At 43.3% G+C, this 14,863-nt stretch overlaps 2 protein-coding genes across 2 annotated transcripts; both read left to right on the top strand.

Annotated features, from left to right (window-relative positions):
* The first annotated feature begins 411 nt into the window (after positions 1 to 411).
* Positions 412 to 4,632, top strand: lrrc23 (leucine rich repeat containing 23). The gene is made up of 8 exons (XM_050063903.1): positions 412 to 498; positions 2,615 to 2,724; positions 2,862 to 2,982; positions 3,082 to 3,223; positions 3,422 to 3,552; positions 3,875 to 4,011; positions 4,104 to 4,308; positions 4,389 to 4,632. The coding sequence occupies exons 1-8, from the start codon at positions 412 to 414 to the stop codon at positions 4,419 to 4,421; spliced, it is 966 nt and encodes a 321-aa protein (XP_049919860.1). The 3' UTR covers positions 4,422 to 4,632.
* Positions 4,633 to 5,362: 730 nt separating this feature from the next.
* Positions 5,363 to 13,816, top strand: tktb (transketolase b). The gene is made up of 14 exons (XM_050064852.1): positions 5,363 to 5,629; positions 7,809 to 7,926; positions 8,041 to 8,154; positions 8,269 to 8,366; positions 9,089 to 9,280; positions 9,708 to 9,835; positions 9,926 to 10,122; positions 10,840 to 11,004; positions 11,313 to 11,469; positions 11,558 to 11,688; positions 11,783 to 11,866; positions 11,990 to 12,086; positions 12,263 to 12,382; positions 12,893 to 13,816. The coding sequence occupies exons 1-14, from the start codon at positions 5,523 to 5,525 to the stop codon at positions 13,063 to 13,065; spliced, it is 1,881 nt and encodes a 626-aa protein (XP_049920809.1). The 5' UTR covers positions 5,363 to 5,522; the 3' UTR covers positions 13,066 to 13,816.
* The last annotated feature ends 1,047 nt before the right edge of the window (positions 13,817 to 14,863 follow it).

Raw genomic sequence — 14,863 nt, 5'->3', positions numbered from 1 at the left:
TCTGTCCCTGAAATGTGTCTCTCCATCAAATGAGTCTTGAACACACCTGCGCTCGTGTCGCGGCTGTCGAGTTTCCATGGCAACAGCAGTAGCAGACGCGGTGCTCTGTTCGGTCAGGTCTAAACCGCAGTTAGCTTTCTCAAAGGTTCAACACTGACTTTATCTTCTACTTAATAAGTTTACTTAACAAGTTGCCGTTGGTTGTTACACTTTGTTATCATTATAATAGTTACATTAAGTTAGGAAGTTTGCTACTTGTAACTGTCCCGTAACTGACGTACGAACGTTAGCTAACAGCTAAGCTAACCCTTCTAAACTCGGTGCAGTTTGACTAGCTAACCGTTTTTAGCTACCGATTGGTGTGCTCCAGGGACCTGATACTTTTTGTAAAAACAAGCGATATTCACCAGGATGTCTGACATGGATGAAGATGCAATGTTGTCAGATGTAGAGGGAGAGGAAGAAACACACCAGGAAGAAGCCGGAGAAGAAGAGAAGGTACCTGAGTGAGAACTTCTAGATAGTTGTGACATGGGCTGCGTCCGAAATCACTCATTCACCATATAGTCCACTGTATAGTGAGTAGGGAGTGTTTAATGACTTTTGACACAGCCATGGAATATGGGTTGTGGTCAGTTTCCTGTGGTTTTAATAATTATTTTTTACTAGAACAGTGCACAACCAAAGGATACTGTTATAAACAGGTAGGGTAAACAAAGTCACACAACTATTGTCAGGTCCAGAACCCCATCCCTTTCTCTCCAAGGCCCCAGAACATGACAACATGTGTCAAATGGGAACCACAAGGAAGTCAGCCACAGCCAAATGCCTACACAGAGTAAGGCAGGTCCTGAGAAGTGAGCTGAATGGAAAGAACAAGATCTAAGCCATCAACACGCACACCCTGCCAGTTATCAGATACCCCACTGGTATAATAAGCTGGCCAAAGGAGGAGATAGAGGCCACTGATATCAAGACAAGGAAGCTTCTCACAATGCATGGAGGGTTTCAAGTCCAGCAACCTGAGACTGTACGCTAAGCTGAATGAGGGAGGCCGAGGACTTGTAAGCGCCAGAGCCGCTTTCCAGGATGAAACAACCAAGATTTAGGAATACATCAGGAAGATGGACTGGATGAACTGCTAAGTGGATACCTCAAGCAGCAGAAACCCGAGAATGCAGAAGAGGAGGATGAACCATGACAGAAGGACAAGGTCCTGTACAGCATGTGCCACCGACAGATTGAAGAAGTGGCCAACATCAAGAAATCCTGAAAGCTAAACTGAAAGACAGCACAGAAGCAGTAATCAAGATCAACAGAAGCAGGGGTCTACCACACCAGAAAGGACCCCAGGTGCAGGCTGTGCAAAAATGCTCCTGAGACAGTTCAGCACATAATAGCAGGTGTTAGATGCAGGCAGGAAGAGCGTACATGAGACGCCACGACCAAGTGGCTGGCAGAGCGTACAGGAACATCTGTACTGAGTATGGACTGGAAGTCCCAAAGTCAGAATGGAAGCTACCTCTTAAGGTGGTTGGAAATGACTGAGCTAAGATCCTGTGGGACTTCCAGATCCAGACTGACAAACTGGTGATGGCTAACCAACCGGACATTGTGTTGATGGACAATCAACAAAAGAAGGCAGTGGTGATAGATGTAGCAATCCCGAGCGACAGCAACATCAGGAAGAAGGAAGACAAGAAATACCAAATACCAAAGGCTGAAAGAGGAGCTAGAAAAGACACAAAGACACACCACCATCCCCATGGAGGGGGGTGAGAGCGGGATATATATTCATAAAAACTCGTTCGACTGATAACCAATACCAATTTCGATATCGATTAAAGCTCTTAATATCATATTATGCATGCATACTCTTATCCTGATGGCCCACCAGCAGATGAAGACATGAAATACAATACTTTTCAGTGTATGTAATATTTATTCATTGTGCTAAATAAGAACAAGCATGTAGGCCGATTCTGATAGTTCATTTTAAAGCCAATATTGGCCAATAGAGATGACAGGCTGATATTATGTTGCATCCCTAATAGTAAAGGTTGTGGGTGTTTACTGTTAGCATTATTTAGCATTATTTCTTGTGTTTCATAATAAGGATTCAAACCCTACACTTGAGTAATGCTTGACTAATGCATGACTCGTGGTGATTTAATGCATGACTGAATGCATTTATCAAGAACTCCTGTTGCTCACCATTCACAAATAATCAAGTTACTATGATTTTATGTTATTACTTCACACAAGATCATCAGTTAACTTAAGGAATGTTATTTCACAGTTACTTCATACATAAATTGATATGCAGCCAAATTAGCTGCATTCCAGTTACATAAAAGTCCACTTCAGACCCATGCATTTGCTCAGCCTCTGAAAGAATACCAGGACCTATTCTCATAGAAATATAAATTGTTGTCTATAAATTTATGTCTAAAAGTTTCAAGGGTGGGTTTGAAGCACTATCATGTAGAGAGGCTTGTGTCTGGGCTGTGCTCCATTCACAAACATTGATGAGGTCCTGTAGTTTTATTCCCTGTGAGTTAGCACCACCAACAGTTTGGATGAGTATAATCCTTTGATGTCATCCTTCTTACAGGTACAGGTTTGCCATTTGACCCAAGAAACCATAAGTCAGGGGCTCTCATTGCTGTGCCGAACAGGAAATGGACTTGGACATGCATTTATCAAAGTGGACTTAAAAGACAAGTAAGGGAGCAAAAGTACATGTAAGGCAAAATTGGCTTCTTTTGACCTGTAACTATAAATTCCGGTAATCCTTATTTAATTGTTGCTGTATTTAAATTTAATACCCTTTTTCCCATTGTTGTCACTGTACTCCTCAGAGGACTGAATGACATAGCTGCAATCAGCAATTATACTCACCTACGTTTCTTGGATGTATCCAACAACCACCTCATTGATCTTTCTCCTCTGGCATCTCTGACTCAGCTGCTCTGGCTGAAGGCAAGCACCTCTCTTCTTTATTCATTTAAAAAAAGAACGCCTCTGGGGCTGTCAGTATTTAACTGATGGTGAATCTTTAATGCAACTCTTCTACTGTAGGTTGACAATAATGCTGTGGCATGCTTCAAAGGGCAACCTTTCGCTCAGCTGACCTTCCTGCAGTGGCTGAGTATGGCAGTGAATCGGCTAACGGGCCTGGACGGCCTGGTGGGGCCTGCGCTGGAGAGCCTCAATCTTACAGGTTGCTGTATTGGTTTTATGCCAGGAAAAGTGGTGTTTCTATGATACCATATTGACTGATGGTGTTCCAAAGTTTCCTAAAGCGAGGCCTCTTAAATGGGATTATCATTCAGGCTTATAACAAACTCTTTTTAATATCTGGTGCCAAGAGCATATTTTGAAAAGGCTTTGATATGACATTTTGCAATCTCTCTTGCAGGTAACGGCATTCAGAGAGTGAATGGTCTCCAAGGTGGCTGTTTTGCCAACCTGGTAACTCTAGAGCTGAGGGGAAACCAGTTGGATACCACTGATGGCTTCAACCTTCCCAACCTGCAGCGATTGTATCTGGTATTAAAAACACTAACGGGGCGTCGGTGGCTTAGTGGTAGAGCAGGCGCCCCATGTACAAGGCTGTTGCCGCAGCGGCCCGGGTTCGACTCCAGCCTGTGGCCCTTTGCTACATGTCACTCCCTCTCTCTCTCCCCCCTTCACACTTACCTGTCCTATCAAGTAAAGGCTTAAAAATGCCCGAAAAAATATCTTAAAAAAAAATAAAAGCACTAACATTTGTAGCACCAACACACTTGATGAGGTTGATTCATTAACACTAGCCTTAATGCCCATGATTCAGTCAGCAGACTGCCTGTAACTAGTCTTACTCTCCATTTAGGCCCAAAATGTTATCAAGCATCTGGAGGGTTTAGAGAGGTTGGAGCGCCTCACCACCCTTCACCTTCGAGACAACCAGCTAGATACTCTGAATGGCCTCAGCTCCAACATGAAGTGTCTCCAATATCTCAATGTCAGGTATCACAACAGGACAGATCACATCACACACACACACACAAAAATAAAATAACTGTCTCAGATTACATATCTCATATGTCTCTCTCCTTTAGAGGCAATGTAATCGTAGAGGAGAATGCCCTGCAAAGCCTTGCACTCGTGTCAAAAACGCTGCGAGCTTTGGTCCTCTCTGAGAATCCTCTTGCGGAAACAACAGACTGCCGGCTGAGTGTACTGATGCTCCTGCCACAGCTGGAGCGACTTGACAAAGATCCCGTCTCTCCCGAGGAGAGGACTGAGGCCCAGGAGAGACTCAAGGTAAAGCTAAGTGGCATTGTCAGACAAAAAAACCTCATTTGCTGTTTTTTTTTCTTCTAATGGCATGTATGTTATTTCAGGAACTTAAAGAAGAGGAAATATCTGAACCCTAAGATTTGAAATGGTGGCAAAAATGAGGAAGTGTTGGACTTCCTTGAAAACACAGGCCTGGTGTATAGATAGGTGACAGTGATTGTGTTGCATGAAATGCATACCTTGATAGAAAACCTTGTAAGATGCACTTATGTGTGCATTAGGGATGCTTGTGTCATGTTCTTACACTATGAGAGCCTATTTTTTAAACAATAAAATTGTGAAAATGTATTTTTTTCTGATTGATATTTACCAATGCAGTCAGCTAAGGTTAAAAAGCAAAGTGTCAGTGACTTAGGAATAAGAAATGAGGGAGTACATGAACCTTGTTGCATGCTGTACAAACTCTCCTTTGTTTCCCTGAGTAAGGATGAGAGAGCAAATTCTGCCACCATTTCCCTGTTGGCAGCCATCCAGCTACAGCTTTAAAGAGACAGTGACATGCAAAAAACATGCATGGAAAATCACCACATGCACACCAAGGTATTTTGTCCATATAAGTACAAAGCGTGTGCAAATTACACAAACATTACAGTTATTTTCAGATTAATATTAGTAATTAAGTTATGAATATTTCCAGGCCTTACCTTCATACTGTTGCGACAACCCGGAAGTTACCTCAGTGAAAAGATTGCACATTTTTATTAAGTTTAAAGTAATGGGTGCAGTTTCTGTTGACTCATTACATAATATCACAAAAAACATGTAACCACCATTACTTCTGCACACTGTGGCTCCCTGCAATCATGTTTTAGGACCCATGTTTAATATTGGTGCTTTGCTCATTAACAACGGGAAATGATAAGAGCGATGTGACCGCAGATGTGTAACTTTAATAAGCTCAAAATGATTTATGAAAGCAGCATGTCCTGCGCAACCATATCCTCACGACTGCTCCTCCAATGATCGGATTAGGGGGGAGTGGCCGCGCGAGGACACATAAATCCCCCTCCTCTCTGTCGGTCCTCCTCCTCCTTCTCCTCGGTTGTACTTGCACCGGGCAGCTAGCAGCGGCGTGGCGCAGCTTTGAACCTACGACCCCCGGGAAGCAGCTGTGTGCTTGAAATAACCGAACTTGACTTCTCAAGCGGACGCGACCCTCAAGAAATACTCCAGCAACCATGACTAGTTACCACAAACCCGATGAGAAAACTCTGCAGGGGCTGAAAGACGTCGCTAATAAGCTCAGGATCAACTCCATCAAGGCGACGTGCGCCTCTAACTCTGGGTAAGTTATTCAGAGTTATATTAATAATAAAAAAACACACGGCTACACAAGGAATAATTATGTAATGTGATGTAACGTAACTGAAGCTGACGCACGTTTCACCTGCGGGCCCCCGGGTGCACGTGCTGCAGATTATCTTCACGCGGTGGAAAGCGTCGCCACAGCAGCCAGCTAGCAAGTAATTCCGTTAACGGCTACGTAAACGTTTTAAGATAATACGTGAGTTAAGTTTCTACGCTAAAAGTAGCATAAGCTAACAATTTGTGCCGTAAATGAAAACAAATGGCAGCGTCTGTGTCTACAGTTGAGGTGTCTCATGTTACAGTAGGTGCAGCCTAGCTGGGAATTTATGCTCTGTGACAACTTGGTTATGCTGCTAGCAAAACTGCTATGTTAAACTTTGTCGTTAGCGTCGACATGTTTCTGCTAGCTAGCTAACAAGCAACCACATGATGATACCAAAGGGTGAATCTCGTGGTCGGCATGTCGCTCTCATTTTAAAGTCGCAGCTGTGTGCTAAATGCCTGAGAGATACACAAATGCATACCAGTTACAGTGCCTGCAGGAAATTTGTGTCAGGTATGACGGCTGGTCAAAAGGGCACCTGTAGTGTTGCCTCATCCTACATGCCGGAATTGCGACAAACTTTTTGGCAACCTGATGTCTTCCTCTTCACACTCACTGAATACAGGTTGAACCAGGTCCAAGCGGGAATAGTTAAGGGTTTCCTCGTAGACAGGGGTGTAACTAGAGTTTATGCAATCCAGAGATTATACTGTACCTGCTGCCCTTTGCCCTCCTCGTATTCTGTCTATACATTTGTGTACACACCCCCAATTAAAAACACAATGTACCTCATCAGACGCGCCTGCAATTGAAACAATGCCTTTATTCTTCAAAGTTAACACTAGATTACCTGCCTATCACATATACCATCATATTTAGACGTTCTGTTTGAGTGGATAATGCAGGAAGGACAGTTTTGGACTAACATTTCTCCTGCAGTGAAACTTGTCACAGAAAACAAGACCTTTAACCCATATTTGTAGATTTGTATTCTTTCTTTGTGCGTCTAGTTTCATTGCATCCAGACTCTAAACCTGAACACAGTGGCGGCAGAGGGAAATTAAACATGATTTTTATACACCACAAATTTCTTGTCTACAGTTTAGCACCTGTCTATCACCTGGCCAGCTACATTGCATCTAGATTGTCCCCGTGGTAACCAGTACGGTTTCACTGTATTTGCATTGCATCCTCCCAAGAAATCCATCATTGCGTAATTTTCAGCTTATTTACTTGTGCAACTGCAACCTCCAAAAAGGAAATGTTTGTTGGTAAACCTGTTTTTGTCACTTCCTTGTGTCAACTCACAAGGAAATAGGTGAATTACATCCTGAATGTCCTGCTGATGTTCTGATACCGTTGTCTCCTTTAACAAAGGATGTTTTTGTGTTTTTTGACGCCCAACATTCAGCACCTGTTGTTCCATTATTACTTGATGGATATGGGACATTACACTTGAGTAACTGATTGTTTTTGTCACGGCTTTTATGAATTTACTTCAGTTTATTTCTCAGCAGGTTATCGCTCGACAGAAGGACACGGGGTAAACAGAGCTCTGGGTTTTGTTTTTGTTTTTTTAAGAAATTTAACAGTGACCATGATGTATGTTTGATTAAGATAACTCTGTGTGTGTTCCAGCATGGTTGAAATTATGCCATTTGTAATTTAACCCACATAGGGAAGCAGAGATGGTGTTGAGTAACGTGGGATTTCTAAACACATCTATTACATTACTTAGACCACTGTGCAGCAACTAACAGTTTCACAAGTACCTTTTTTTTAGTTTTTATAAGCGCTCTGGAGTGTAAAAACATAACTGATGTGATTGTGTTACAAATTAACAGTGTATTGATGAGTGATATTTCTAATCCCAAAAGACAGGAGGCTCTCTTTTAATGATTCATTGCTTGCCAAATTTATCCCTTGAATGACTCCTGGATTGACTGACGTTGGTACATATGTTGTTCTTATGGTCAAACTGAAATAAAGTGTGATGATTCTTGAATGCAGCAACACATGCATGTATGCATGATGTGTGCATTTAATTTTCTTTTCAAATAACAGTGTTTTTTCTGTGAACTGTTACTAACATTCTCCACTTTTCTCTCCTCAGTCACCCGACATCATGCTGCAGCGCAGCAGAGCTCATGTCTGTGCTCTTCTTCCACACCATGCGCTACAAAGCAGATGACCCTCGCAACCAGTGCAATGACCGCTTTGTGCTCTCAAAGGTTGGCACACATTTCTTTATTCATGAGAGCGATTGTTCTCCAGTTGGTCGGCACACCTGAGATCTGGTATCATCATTGTCTTTAAAGACTTTTTCTTTTACCCCTCGTCTCTAGGGTCATGCTGCACCTGTCCTGTATGCTGCCTGGGCAGAGGCAGGTTTCGTAAAGGAGTCTGATCTGCTCAACCTGCGCAAGCTCGACTGTGACCTGGAGGGCCACCCCACACCAGTAAGTTAAAAAAATCCTGAGTTCGTTTTACATGCTCATGCTTCCTTGGAAAAAAGAATATAATATACAAGTCACTTTCTGTATCTAATTATTTTCCTCTCTCCTGTTCACCAGAAACTGGCTTTTGTTGATGTGGCCACAGGATCTCTGGGACAGGGTCTTGGGGCTGCCTGTGGGATGGCCTACACTGGCAAACACTTTGACAAATCAAGGTAAGTTTGTATTTAAAAAAACAAGAGCCAGGTTCAAAGACTTGGATTCATCCTGTTTTTTTAAAACTGTTATATGGTGATCTGAAACAACTTTGTACAGTTGTCACTCTCAAGTCTAAAGAGTGCATTACATTTAAAGTAGGTTGCCTCAAGGCATCAGTTCTTTATCCTCCTCCTACTAGAGTGTTTGTGTAGAGGTGACACGCATATTGAATGCTGTTAAACGGCGCTCTTGTTAAACAATGTTGAATCAACAAGAGTTTTGTTTAACAAAGAGTATAATGCCTTGACTAGCAAGTAACTGCTTTCTTTTAAAGTTGTACCTGAAGCACTGTAATCTGTTTAATGGATAAAGCTGTAGTAGTGTAGTTATAATTGTGTTAAATCACTCCCTGACAGGAGCCTGCTGTGAGGTCAAAAGGCACTTGTACTGCTGCAACAGTTATACTCACAGTAGCAAAAATAATACTTAATGATATTTGTCCCTTTTTGAGGGTAGCAACTCAAAACAATTTGACAAGGATGCCCCTATCTGTTTGAATTAGTTAATAGTCATTGGCAATAATAGTATTTGTGGTTCTAACCTTTACTTTCCTGTGGGTAGTCCACCTCAAGTCTCAGCTCAGCATGCTTTCATCAATCATGTAGTAACCATTGTGTGGTTTATTGTTTGGAGAACAACACTCATTTTCCCCATTTCCCCTTTCTACATTGTGTTGTAGTTACCGTGTGTACTGCATGATGGGTGATGGAGAGTGTTCAGAGGGCTCAGTGTGGGAGGCCATGGCCTTTGCCTCCTACTACCAGCTGGACAACTTGGTGGCTATCATGGATGTCAACCGGCTCGGTCAGAGTGAGGCTGCACCCCTGAAGCACGACATGGAGACCTACCGCAAGCGCTGTGAAGGCTTCGGGTCAGTACCAAACTCTCACTCTCCTTTCCTCCGCTTTTATTGAAGTTCCTAGAGAACCTTTTGATGTGATTGTGACCCTTTTTTAATTAAAAAAAATGCCTCTGAATACACATGAAAAGTATAACTTTAATTGTCCTATATATGTAAATATAGTAGTAAGGTGTATCCATCAGTTCAAAAGCAGTTACTTGTGGTTTTATTTGTTCTTATCGTACTGCAAAACTTCCACCTCTTGCACATTAGGTTTTTCAATGCTTGCTGTATTTTCTCCACCCTTTGGCCACCAAACTGCCATTCTTTTCAGTCTCTGCTCCCCTTCCTTCAGTTAATAAGTTTGATGCTTAACCTTCTTATTTGGCCTGTGTTTTGGGTTAATATTTGTTGTAATGTGTTTCTATGCCGTTAAAACTGAGCCACGTTTGTGTAGGTGGAACACGTATGTTGTGGATGGGCATGATGTGGAGGAGCTGTGCAAAGCTTTCTGGCAGGCCCAGCAGGTTAAGGGCAAACCCACTTGCATTGTTGCCAAGACATTCAAGGGCAAAGGACTCAAAAGTAAGTGTTATTTGGTAAATATTTGATTTACTAAACTATTTTATTTTCTCTGAATCTGATTCATGACACGTGTTCTTCTCTTGGCTGTAGATATTGAGGATCTTGATAACTGGCATGGAAAGCCCATCCCTAAGGACAGGGTGGATGATATCCTGAAGGACCTGCAGGCTCAGATCCAGGTCCCCAACAAGACCCTGTGCCCTGAGCTGCCCAAAGACGACACAGCACCTGCAGACCTTAGCACCATCTCCCTGCCCTCACCCCCAGCATACAAAAAGGGAGACAAGGTACCTTTTTTAACCTGTCACTTGGGTTTCCATTTTTGATCTGAGCAGATTTAGATTTTTTCGGGGACACTTGAAGCATGTAATGGGTACAAAGCTCCTTTAAGCAGTCAATGAAATGCTTTTGCACAAAAGTTGCTTGTTGACTCAGTGGGTGGTTGCCTTGCCTCATACTGATATCAGCCCGAGATAACCTTTTAACTTGCATGTAGAATATTGTGGTGTTGTATTCTGCCCCACAGGCTAACCACAGTAACTAAAGTTTTGGTCTGATTTTTTTTTTTTTTTTTTTTTTTTTTTGGGACTTATTTGAGTTATGACTTAAATCAAATCTTTGGACATATTTGCTATCTTGTTACATAATTTCCTGGTTCAATTTTGTTCTCATGTAGAGGGGGGAAAAGGTGTGTGAAAAATAAAAAAAATGCAGTAACTACGAAAAAAGTAGGCATACATACTACACTTATAGTGCGTTTTGGGGGTGATGGGTCAAATCCTTGGTCATGGTTTTTAGGCACGAAAATTACATTACGAAGACCAATTTAACAAGTGCATAATCACTTCTCCACCTATAACACATTTGGCTGGAGGGTCAAAACTTGGAAGCCATTTTTCACAGTGTCATTTTTAGCATATTTACAGCCTTTGGCCTTTTCAAGGGTTGTATTAGCTTGTTAATCTGTCTTTGCTTACACCCCGTTTACTTCTCTGTCCTGTCAGATGGCAACAAGGCGTGCGTACGGTCTGGCACTGGCCAGGCTGGGGCAGTCAAGCCAGAGAGTGGTGGCCCTTGATGGAGACACCAAAAACTCCACCTTCTCCGAGACCTTCAAGAAGGCCTTCCCTGACCGCTACATTGAGTGCTTCATCGCTGAACAGAACATGGTACGCAATATTTCCATCTTCATGGGTGATTTAAATGCTGCTTTCTCATGTTCATTTGCAAAGTTGCATAAGTCAGATGATTAACCCCAACTTGAAAGCGGGATAAACTTGGCTCACATTTAACTGTTCACCTCCATAATCTGCTCCAAATTGGTATAATCTGTTACTATTCATTCTCTAGCGTGATAATCCCGGCCGCTCACCACTGCTCATCACTTGTGACAAGTTTACCTGATCCTCCATGCTTAATCGCATCCACTGTCATTAAGACTAACCCACATTACTGATGTCTTTGCTTGCTGCTGCAGGTGGGAGTGGCTATTGGCTGTGCCACCCGTGACCGCACAGTTGCCTTTGCCAGCACATTTGCGGCCTTCTTCTCAAGAGCCTATGACCAGATCCGTATGGGAGCTATCTCTCAGACAAATGTCAACCTGGTAGGCTCCCACTGTGGTGTCTCCATTGGTAAGCTTTCTGCTGAAGTGTCAGTAGTTATAGTTACAGTGCAGAGTGAGCATTCTCCGTCCCCTGACTGATCTTACTCTTTCTTCAGGTGAGGATGGTCCCTCCCAGATGGCCCTCGAGGACTTGGCCATGTTCCGTGCTATCCCAACCTGTACTGTGTTTTACCCCAGTGATGCTGTGTCCACAGAGAGAGCTGTTGAGCTGTCAGCTAACACAAAGGTTGGTAGGCCACCTTGTGGTAGAGTTTGTCCAGTAAGTTGTCTTAACAATGATGGGAGGGTAACATTCTCATGTTTCGACTCTGTATTCTCAGGGTGTCTGTTTCATCCGTACCAGTAGACCAGACACTGCAGTCCTCTACTCCCCAGAGGAGAAGTTTGAAGTGGGCGTAGCCAAGGTAATAATCAATACAATGATTTTTACACACGCTAATCCTTGTGCACCATTCAGATTAAAAAAAACAAGATTGGAATAGACATTAGAAAAATTAATGTATATGAATAAATGTCCACTTCCCCAGGTGGTGCGCCAGTCTGACAGTGATTGTGTGACTGTGATTGGAGCTGGTGTCACTCTGCACGAGGCCCTCACTGCTGCTGATACACTGGCCAGTGAAGGTAAACTCACACTGCCCTCTTGTGGATGAATATAGGTACTGAGGCCTGTATTTTATAACTGCTATCCACCACTGATGTTTGATAATTCAGGAGATGGGAGTCAACAGCTCCTCAGTCAGCAACTATGGTTTAAAAAAAACATCTAAAAGTAATGATTTCCTAATGAATTCGTACAGGGAAGAACATCCGTGTGATTGACCCATTCACCATCAAGCCCCTGGATGCCTCTACCATCGTGGCCAGTGCCAGAGCCACACGGGGACAGATTATCACTGTGGAGGACCACTACAAGGAGGGTGGGTTGTTTTCTGTTGTTGTGCTTATATGTCCTATTGCAGTTTGTTTTTTTTAAGTCACGTACAATAGAGGTTTGAGAGTTTGCAGACTTTTATTCTTGGCAAAGGATACACCAGGGGCCATGATTGCATTAACTGTGTGTTAACTGGTTTGCCCCCAGTTGTGAGTTTAAAAGTGTTTCCTAGTGGTGGTTTTAGCAGTCTTTAAGTTTAGTGCAGCTACACTGTGCGACATGAGAGACAGTGAGATGATCATCCCTAATTTCTGACACTCAGAATTTTATCCCAGGCCGCCTTTGAGTGCAAAACCGTGACATTGGCCTTCCATGAACCTCTCACGTGTGATATAGGACCACCGTTTTAGAGCCATGACCAAAGATATTGACAGGTTTCTCTCATGTCGATCGTCATTTGTCTGGGACAGCCCAAAATCACAGTGTATACCAGGCTTAAAAGAGCATTGTCATGTCATCCTTTGGTGTTTTGTGCTGATGGTCTGTCTCTTCCCAGGTGGTCTTGGTGAAGCAGTGCTGTCAGCAGTGGGCCAGGAGCCTGGCATCGTTGTGACCCGGCTTGCAGTGTCCAGTGTTCCCCGCAGCGGCAAGCCCCAAGAGTTGCTTGACCTGTTCGGCATCAGCGCCAAGCACATCGCCAACGCCGTGCGTCAGACCTTTGCAAACTAAGAACTGCACATTATCTCCCGCTTGCCACGCTGTTTGATCACAACCAAATTTCTGCCCAACTTGCAGCTATATGGCATGATCACGTGAAGACCTGATAACTTCAGTGCTCAGGTGCCATCTTGTGGCTTTGACTCAAGTGCAGTGTGCTAACCCTGTATTGTTCTAACTACCACAGATGGAGAGGGATGGGAACAGGAGTGCAGTGTTGTCACAACCTGTTGTATTAATATTATTTCCCCATTTGCACCCTCTAGTACCCTCTGCTCCCGATGGGTTTGAACACATCATTCTCTTGTATCATTTATCATGTTTTCAAAGTCGTGTCCTGAGAGTGGCTCAGACAAAGCATCATTGACTAATGTCAGTGAGGTTATGTTGACGCTTCATACCAGCAGCCACCCTGGTTCTGATTTATGATGAACTGCCAGGCCACGACTTGTGCTCTGCATTCCAGCCATCATTCCTCACAACCATGCCTCATGTCTTCTCTCTAAGAAGCACTGTTACTGTTTGTCATGAATCTAATATACTAGATGTTTGTAGTTGCGTTCAGTCACAGCTTTTGATTCCTAGCTGTGGTAGAGAACACTTTCTTCAGACCCAGTGTGAGAAGTTAAACCAGTTTAGTTATGAAGTGTTTAAGCATTCCTCTAATCATTCCTGTCCATGTGGGCATCACACAATGTTACTGCCGTTCCAGGTCACTGGTGTCATCCTGTCTGTGTGCTGAATAAAAAAAGAATTAACCCTATGCCATTGTCTTTTGTACTTTCTTTCTTTTTTTCTTTTTTTTTTCTTTAATCCCTACCCACTAGCAGTGTGGTTCTGTGGGCGGACAATGTCAGATGGCTGCCACTTAGACTAAAAAAATCCATTGTAGTGGAATTTTAGACGGCTAATCATGGTACCCAAAGGACAAATCCTAATGACTCTGACTCTGATCTCCCAACTTTGCATCCAGCACTACTAGCAAGTTATAGTTTTCACTTATCCAATGAAATACCACCAGTGTCTAAATGTGCTGCTAACTGTCTTGGCCACCGAAGATATTTGTGATCTTAATAGGGCCTATCTGGTTAAAGGTGAAATGGATAAGGAAAAAAACATCTAGTGGATGGATTGGCACCACATTTGTGCAGCCGTTCATGATTCAACGCCATTTTTGGTATTTCCGTGAATCCATCCATCCATTTTCATCCGCTTATCCGGGACCGGGTCATGGGGACAGCAGGCTGAGCAAAGTGCCCCAGACATCACTCTCACCAGCAACACTTTCCAGCTCCTCCAGGCCAGATGAGGTATGTAATCCCTCCAATGTGTTCTGGGTCTGCCCCAGGGCCTCCTACCAGTGGGACGTGCCCAGGGGGCATCCTGATCAGATGCCCGAACCACCTCAACTGACCCCTTTTGACGCCTAGAAGCAGCGGCTGTACTCCAAGCTCCCTCCTGATGTCCGAGCTCCTTATCCCATCTCTAAGGTTGAGCCAAGCCACCCCACAGAGGAAACTCATTTCGGTCGCTTGTATACGCAATCTCATTCTTTCGGTCACTAACCAGAGCTCATGACTATAGGTGAGGGTTGGGATGTAGATGGACCAGTAAATCAAAAGCTTTGCCTTTCAGCTCAGCTCCCTCATTCACCGGTAACACCATGAAATTTGGTACAAATACTTATTTTCCCCAGAGGAGTCCTGATGACGCTGGTGCTGACTTTTTATCAAATGTTGGTGCCACCTTGAGGCTATTTATGGTTTTACGAGAAATGTTCCCAATGAGGTCAAAGCAATTTTGTCCAATA

Source organism: Epinephelus moara, chromosome 16 (assembly GCF_006386435.1).
Source record: "Epinephelus moara isolate mb chromosome 16, YSFRI_EMoa_1.0, whole genome shotgun sequence".
Lineage (NCBI taxonomy): Eukaryota > Metazoa > Chordata > Actinopteri > Perciformes > Serranidae > Epinephelus > Epinephelus moara.
Note: the sequence above shows the minus strand (reverse complement) of the source record. Positions and strands in the feature narration are given on the sequence as shown.